At 43.5% G+C, this 7,891-nt stretch overlaps 1 protein-coding gene across 1 annotated transcript in view; it reads right to left on the bottom strand.

Moving 5' to 3' along the window:
• Positions 1-7,456, bottom strand: part of SGPL1 (sphingosine-1-phosphate lyase 1) — a 20,586-nt gene extending 13,130 nt beyond the window's left edge. The window contains exons 1-5 of the mRNA XM_009998200.1: positions 7,324-7,456; positions 5,376-5,443; positions 3,418-3,565; positions 1,546-1,625; positions 1-80 (exon numbers count right to left, since the gene is read on the bottom strand). Coding sequence (XP_009996502.1) covers positions 1-80; positions 1,546-1,625; positions 3,418-3,565; positions 5,376-5,443; positions 7,324-7,456 — 509 coding nt within the window. The remainder of the gene's footprint in view (positions 81-1,545; positions 1,626-3,417; positions 3,566-5,375; positions 5,444-7,323) is intronic.
• Between the last annotated feature and the right edge of the window lie 435 nt (positions 7,457-7,891).

Here is a 7,891-nt window from a genome sequence, read left to right as displayed (position 1 = left end):
ACCACTTCTGCTTCCATCTTCCTCAAACCAGGGAATATATCTGGATGGAGAGGATTGCTCCAGGCAAACTCTTCATACACCTTCAGAAAACAAAGGCAGCAAGTTAGCCTGGCAAACAAAGCACTGAATTCTCAATGCAGATGTGGGAACTCAGCATACACACCGTGCAGGCAAACCATCTGCATTTAGCCACAGAGGATGCTGCAGATCTCCCTGGATTTCACTCCTGCTCCAAGTAAATATCACAAGCTGGGAAGCTGTGGTTGATTGGGAAACTCAAAACTAGTTTTTCTAGGACATTCTGGCCTCTGGAGTGATTCTGTAGCATTGCAATATTTCATTTTGTAAAGACAGGTTGAATTGTTTAGCTGTTTTTAAAAGAGAACACATTGTGTGGCCTATGATTGCTTGACAGAAAGGAGGCCAAAAAACCTCACTTTGCAGAACTAGTTTTCAAGTTGACTATTCAAGGGGAATTCTGAAGCAGCTAGAAAAGCGCAACAGCCCACCCACATGGCCACAAAAGTGGCCTTGCAAGCCAGTATTTCATGCTCATTCTGCAACTGCAGGCTCACAGGATTAAGGCTGGAACAGGCCAGTTCCCACCTCCTGCAGTCAGGATCAAAAAGGAACTGCAGGGACATGAAAAGGAATTACAGCAGAAAAAACAAGGAATAATCAGCACAAACAGAGGGAATGTTTCCACAAATATCAATCCAAGCTAAGGCCCCTCTTAGAAAGGCTGCTCTGAGCTTTACGTTCCCCCAGAAGTGGCAAAGAAGGTATCAAGGAGCAGAAGGAAAACAGCAACAGCAACCACTAAACAGGGGCTGTTACAGCTGTTATAAAAGCTTTTCCCAGGAGCAAGGCAAGACTTCCCTTTTTAGCAAAAAAAACCAACAACCTAACCCTCTTGAAGTAGATATATCTGAAAACAGACCTTGGGGCTGTTTAGATTATTTTCCAGCCTTCTCAAAGGGAAAGGTTCCTGAGTAGGTAAACAGACCTAACAAAGACACCACTGAAACATGCCAATGCTCCATTGTTCTAAGATTTGGGCTGCCAAAAAACATTTCACAAACTTCTTTTTTGCTTCAATTTGGTTTTTCTCAGCGAAGCTGTTGAAGTCCAAAGTGCCACAGCCTCCCAGCAACAGGATAGGCAAGGATGCTTTCACTCCAACCAAAGGCACAGCTGTCAGGGGGGCTTGCTGAAGCTGATCTGTGGCAATTTTATGCCTCTGCCATTCTCTGAATTAGAAAGTCAGCAGCAGTTTCCAGTCTATGGCTTACTTAAAACAACATCTTACCTGACCAGATCCTAGTTATCTCTCTTTTCCCAGGAACAGCCACTTGGCCAGATTTACACTTGCTAAATGCTTTTTGCTAATCATTCCCCCTCGGCTCTGTTTTCATTAGTTGGGCAGCTTCAGATCTTCCCTGTTGTATTTTGAAAGATGCTGGAACAGTGCTGAGGGGTTTCTGGTCACCCTGAGGATGCTAAGGATCTCTGCAAAGATGCAAAGTTAGACTGTTTGCATTGTACCTTCACTAGCAGGTGGGTGAGTTTCTCTTCACCACTGTACACAGTCCCAGAGACTTTCCCATCCTGCCAACGCACATCTCCTGGAAGAGAAAGAAGAGCACACTGCTTGCAAACCCAGCCATGAAGGACACAGAGAAGCCCTCCCACCAGTTCTGCTGATCAGGCTTCAGCTTTTGAGGTTTCACTGATGAGGACCAAGCACGGGTTTTGTGCCGCAGAGATAGCTGGGTGCAACACAAAGCCTCTGGCATCGTGTATCCTGTGAACTTTGCAAGTAAATGATGACTAAGGAGTCAGCACATCAACAACACTGAGCTGCAGCAAGCAGTTACATTAATGTGTGATCTACTTAATCCCCACCCAGTCTCCCCAAACTGCTGTCCAACCCACTGGACTTGGAAGTGGCTAAAGTTAAAGGCACTTTCAAAGAGCGCCCGTGACCGCTGTAAGGTGAGAAGAGGTAAAGGCCAAGTCTGTAGTGCTCAAACCTAACATGCCAGGTACCTCAACTACATTTCACCTACAACAACCCAATTTTGAAGGTTTAACAAATTTCCATCAACTGCCCAATGTGATGGAGACCTCATACAGGCCATCCAGTGTCTGAAGGGGCTACAGGAAAGGCTACAAGTGAGGGACTTTTAACCAGGGCTTGTAACAAGAGAACAAGGGCTAGTGGATTAAAATTGGAAGAGAGGGGGATTTAAGTTAAGACATTAGGAAGAAATTCTTTGCTGTGAGGGTTCCAGGGGAGTTATGGGTGCCTGGGAGTGTTGAAGGGCAGGTTGGATGGGGCTTGGAGCAACTTGGTGTGGTGGGAGGTGTCCCTGCCCATGCTGAGGGGTTGGAACTAGGTGATTTTTAAGGCCTCTTCCAACCCAAACCATTCTGGGATTCTATGATAATGGTAGTTAACACTAAGGAATGTTTCCCTCCAAAACCGCAGCAGTGTATTTCCACTTGCTTGGTTATGTGCTCCTTGCCCTGCTTGCCTCCTTCATAAAACTTGAGGGCATCAGCTTCACAAGCATATATATGGTGAACATCATCACAGTCCAACCCTCATTTCCAAGCCAGTGTCAAAGAGGAAGTACATAAGTAGAAAAGAAGGAAGCTGTTTGCAGGATACTCAACTACAAAACTTGCATTGCTGAATTTGGAGTAGCTGCACTGTTCTAGCAGAAAATTCAAGGCATTTCTCAAATTTGGGATAGGAGCAGGACAGTCACATCTTCTCCTCTGGACAGCAAGTCACCTAAGCTTGCTCATTACAAGTAATAGGTCCAGGAATCAGGGTGGAGATATTTACATCATTGAGGCAACTGAGTTTCAGACACTGCTTATACAGACTCAAGACAGGAGAAGGCCATCATGACTTCCTTCCTTAAATGACATTTTCAAGATGCAAATCACTATGGCTTTGATTAAGAGAGTCAGTCTTGGAAACTCCCTAAATATCCTGCTTGGAAGTTGGGGGTTTTTATGATGAGTATTCCCTGGGTTTTCATAGAAAACACATTCCTGGTAAAGGCTGAACATCAGGACGACTGCTCAGAAATGTAATCAAAAATGCATCCAATTAATTTCCATCATTTATAATTTGAATACACTCAAATATTTCTCTTCCCTTCAGCTCTGCCATCAACGATCTGCAACTCTTGGGAATGGAATGTAGATACCCAGCATTAGAAGTAACGAAAACTGACCTTAGTCACTTCCAGAAGGAAGAGACAAAAATATGCAAGCAAAGAACAACTGGGAAGAAATATCTGACATAAGCAGGAGTCATTAGATCTCATTGAAGAGTGGAAGACTAATGTAAGATCTGTGAAACAGACCCACCTCTGCTGCAGCACAGACTCAAATTCATACCTTTAGAGCTGTACTCTTTCATCTTCTCCAGCACTTCAGGCTGGCTCATGCCTTGTTCCGGCATCGCTTTGATATAATCCTTTTCATCTTTCAGGAAGGATAAACTGGAAGTGACATCATTCATGGTTTCATCGATCTTCTTTTGAATCTAAAAAGAAAGGAAAAATGCTATCAGCAATGGTGTATTACTTACAACTGTTGAGTGCACACAAGACTGAAGTCACTAGCTACATCCTTGCTAGCCAGCAGATATAGGAACTGAGCAGAGTTGACAGTCACACAGTTCAACTCCTCCTTCCTACCAACCTCTCCTTCCCAAAACAAGCTGCCTGGAACATCGAACTGGTCTCTAAACCACACAGGGAATTTCCTATGGGAATGTTAGGGATGATCAGAGAGTGGCACCTGGACTGCTGCTTGGCTGCCTTCCATGTAACAGAGTATGTTCTTCACTGGGTACTGACAAGCCATGGGAGCTTCCAGCCCCTTCCTCAAGGCTTGAGAAAACCAAGCTCCAGGCAAAAATGCTGCATTTTTCTCCACCAAACCTTTTGAAGTCACCATTTTTAGTCTTCAGATGTATTCTATTTTGTACTTTCTCCCCTCTGCTATCATCCAGACTGTTTAGAAACTCATGAAAATAGAAACAATTAAGAAGTCTCCCCTACAGGCAGAGTTAGGAGATTTCTTTCCTCCCACCCACATCTGACACTCAGGAGGTTCAGGCTTCTTGCAGCACAGTCCAAAGTAGAGAGTCTTCTTCCAGGCAACACAGGTGTTGGGATATAATCAGCTTTCCAGACTTTTGGACATTGGAATGCCTCAAAGCCAAGGCCTCTTGTAAGCAACTGATAAGTTATCAGGTATCAGCCTACCAAGGTGGAGGAACAGTACACGGGACACACCAGGAGTCCTCTGGCACAGGAGAACTTAGCAGCTCTAGCTCCAAGAAGGTAAGTCTGGACAAAACAGGGGTTGTATACAAGGGGCCTGGTAGGTGTCCTCTTCCAACAGGCAGACAACAAATACAAGCAGAAGAGAACAAGTCTTTAACTGATCTACTCAAGTCAGAAGGTTGAGAGTTGGGGCACTTAACATAAAGGGGGATGCTAGTCCCCTCAAGAGGGCTGGGGAGAAACTTGAGAACTGCTTCCATGTCCACAGTAAAAGGAAACAAGTTCCTCTTTGCTGTTTTCACTTGATAGAATTGCCCCAAATCAGTGTGTAAATCTGCCAACACATCAAGGAGAAAGAAGGGCAATCATCACATGTGATACCACCTTGGTAAAACACAGTTATTTTTATTATTTTACCACTAGGTAAAATAAACCAAGCTGGGCAATTCTACATCATGAAGTTATTACCATGCTAAAACATGCTGACATCTGTAGCTTCAAGCTTTGATGCAGAAAAGAAACCAAGTCTCCAAACCACTGAAACTTGTTCCATTTTAATGATTACACAAAGTTCTGATATCACTGTGCTCTACAATGCTAACAGGTATCTGAGCTCTAAGCTAATCATGGCCAGTCATCTGATTAAAAGTATTATCTGTGTTGCACAATGAACACCTGGTTATATCACACTGGCTCAATAACAAGACATTGTTTCAGAAGAACAACTCAAGCTTAATCCTATCTCCTTCTTCCATAAAAAAAAGTCTTAAAATTTGACAGTGAGGAAACATTCCTGGAATATTCTCCAACTGCACTTGCTGATTCTTGGTTAAAAAAAAAAAAAAAAAAAAAAAAAAGATGGCACCTACTTTTTATGAGTGACATAAAGATAAGGTAGAAATTGCAATTTTCATTAAACCAGGCAGCAGTAAAGCTTCCAGACCTAGCTCCTGGGATCACTGTGTGCAAAGATGCACAGAACTGTAAGGTCCCAGAGAGAGCCCTGTGAAGGCTGAAACCAGGGTCTGAGATAATATTAAATCAAGTTGTTCAAATACTTACCAGAGCCCCAATAAATGGCATTTTTCTCAGGAGCTTAAAGAAGTGTTTTTTACTTCGGGATGCTAAACCTGAAATACAAAAGGCAGAAATTTAACCTAAATATGACTCAAGAAACAAAGGAAGGGACTCAGAGCACAGTTCTGACACAGCCCATGGTACAGGCTCAGTACTAAAGGAACAGAGTGGCCAAGGGGACATGGTGAGACAGATGAGTGTATCCAAGAGCAAGGTTCAGAAATGGTCCAGGCTACAGAAACATCTGGCTAGCAGAACAGGAACCACCTACGGGAATCAATAATCCAACTCCTTTTCTTACTTATGTGGGGCTTTGCACCCACATAGGCTATTTTTCAAAGAAGATAAGGACTCTAGGATTTGCTGAAGGCCAAGCCTCCAGCAGAAAAAGGGAAAATACTCTTTGAAGTAATTCTTTTCCATCTTCACACTGGAATACTACTCTAAGGTGAAACAGGCTCCCAGACCAAAGGAGGTAACAGCAGTTCAACCCCAACATGACCAGAGTTCACCTGGTATCTGGCCATCTCACACAGGAAACACGTGAGGATACTCAGGAAGGGGATGGGCAGAGGGAAGAGCAGAAATTCCACCCCAACCCAAACACTGACATGAGGGAAGCCACTGATGACAAACACTGGAAAACTCCTGGGGTAGCTCTCAAGGCAGCAATGAAAGCAGGATGACACAGATGCTTTATGGCCACCAAAAATGCCTTTGGAATCCTATAGGCATTCTGATGGAGCACCAGCACTTCCACCAAGAACTAACTAAACCAATTTGAAAAATCAACCATTTTAGGACTTGGCAATTTTATCCACATTTTCCCCACCACTTCATATTTACTCTGAAAAGCTACAGAAGGACAGTAATAGTTATCTGGCACTTGCTGTAGCAAACACTCATTAGCGCTCTTGACAATAACATTTCTGCTGCACATTTCAGTGTGTACACTGTTTTCATCAATAACTTCCAGAATGAGAGAAGAAAGCAAACTCCTGAAAAAAATTCAGGCAATCTAATCAGATCTTCTAACAGCTAGTAAATACTTTAAAAAAAAAAATACTGTGCAACAATACAAATACTAGCCAAGAAGCTAACATAGCCCTGTACTGAGCAGTTTCAGATCACTTGATCCCTTCCATACATGTTCCCACTCTTCAGCTATTCTCATCTTTTCAGAAGAAAAAAAGGTTGACTTGGGAAAAGAGGCACAGAAGTAATGGTCAAATTGAAAATTCAGCTTTTTGTAACAAACTGCCACTGGAGTGTAACCCTAAGGCCTGTGGGAACTGCAAAGCACAGTGTTCTCCTCTGATGGCAAGGTAGTGTTCTCTGACCATCACATAGCCAGAGAAAACTGCAGGTTCATCAAAAAAAGGTCTCACTGAAGAGCTGTCAATATCAGAAACTGCTCAAAACAGGAAATAAAACCCACACAACATTACCACAAGCAATTACCTTCAACATCCTGAGGATGAAACACGCCTCCAGCACCCAATCAAAACCTCTTCTCTTCCCCCAACAGGAAGGGAAACAATCAAGAGTTACCCTGACACTGGTCACCAGTGACTAAGTTCACAGGGATCCATCCCAAAGATAAACTTCCCCAGGTTTTGAGCAAGAGGAGAGCACTGGGACAAGTTAATGGTTTAGCCAAAAGCAAAAAAGGAGCTGAGAGGAAGGGAAGCAGATGCAGGTACATTCCAGGCTGACCTACACACCCTCTGAAGGAATGGAGGTGTTTCATTGATCAGACAGACCTTGACCTGAATTTGGAAGAGGGTTTTGTTAATACTACCTGACAGCAGGCAGCCTGTTTTAATGAGTGTTTGGCTTTGTGCTGTCTTCCTTCCTTCCACTACTTAGGAAAAACTCCTTCCCCTCTCCCTTCCCCCCAAAGATAAGAAAACCCCCCATTTCAAACACTTACTCTCAGACTGGAAGAGGAAGCCGTGCAGCCACACACTTAGAAGTGTAGAAGAAAATGTCAGCCCAATCAGTTGCCAGGGTTCCAGTCCCTGGCACTGGGCATTCACAAAGCCTGTTGCTGTCTCCCAGTACATCTGGAGGATGTCCTTGTAGGGAAGGATGGCATCCTGCACAAAAGAGAATTGAGAGAACTTCAAATGCATGCAAATAAGGCATCAAAAATCTGTGTCTATTGTCTATGAAAAAGGTGTTTCACAGTACACAGACCTCATGCTTTCCCTAGGAGATAATTGTCATTTATTCCTAGTCAAGAGCTACCAATAAATAAGCACCTTGGAGAGATTTCAAATATTCAGAGAGAAGAGCCAAGGGCAGATGAGCAAGATGTACAAGCCTCACAGTCCCAAGACTCATCACCAAAACTCAGCATTGCCCCAGAGAAGCAATTGTGTTAACTTCAAGATTTTTCCCAAGGACTTATTAGGCAGGGAGTGAAGGCTGAACCACAATACATCCATCAGAGAAGCCACCATTCACCAGGTACCACCAAAAGAGGTATATGAAATACC

This window comes from Chaetura pelagica, unplaced genomic scaffold (genome assembly GCF_000747805.2).
Source record: "Chaetura pelagica isolate M959 unplaced genomic scaffold, ChaPel_1.0 scaffold995, whole genome shotgun sequence".
Classification (NCBI taxonomy): domain Eukaryota; kingdom Metazoa; phylum Chordata; class Aves; order Apodiformes; family Apodidae; genus Chaetura; species Chaetura pelagica.
The sequence above is the reverse complement of the archived record's forward strand: the minus strand, read 5'-3'. Positions and strand labels throughout refer to the sequence as shown.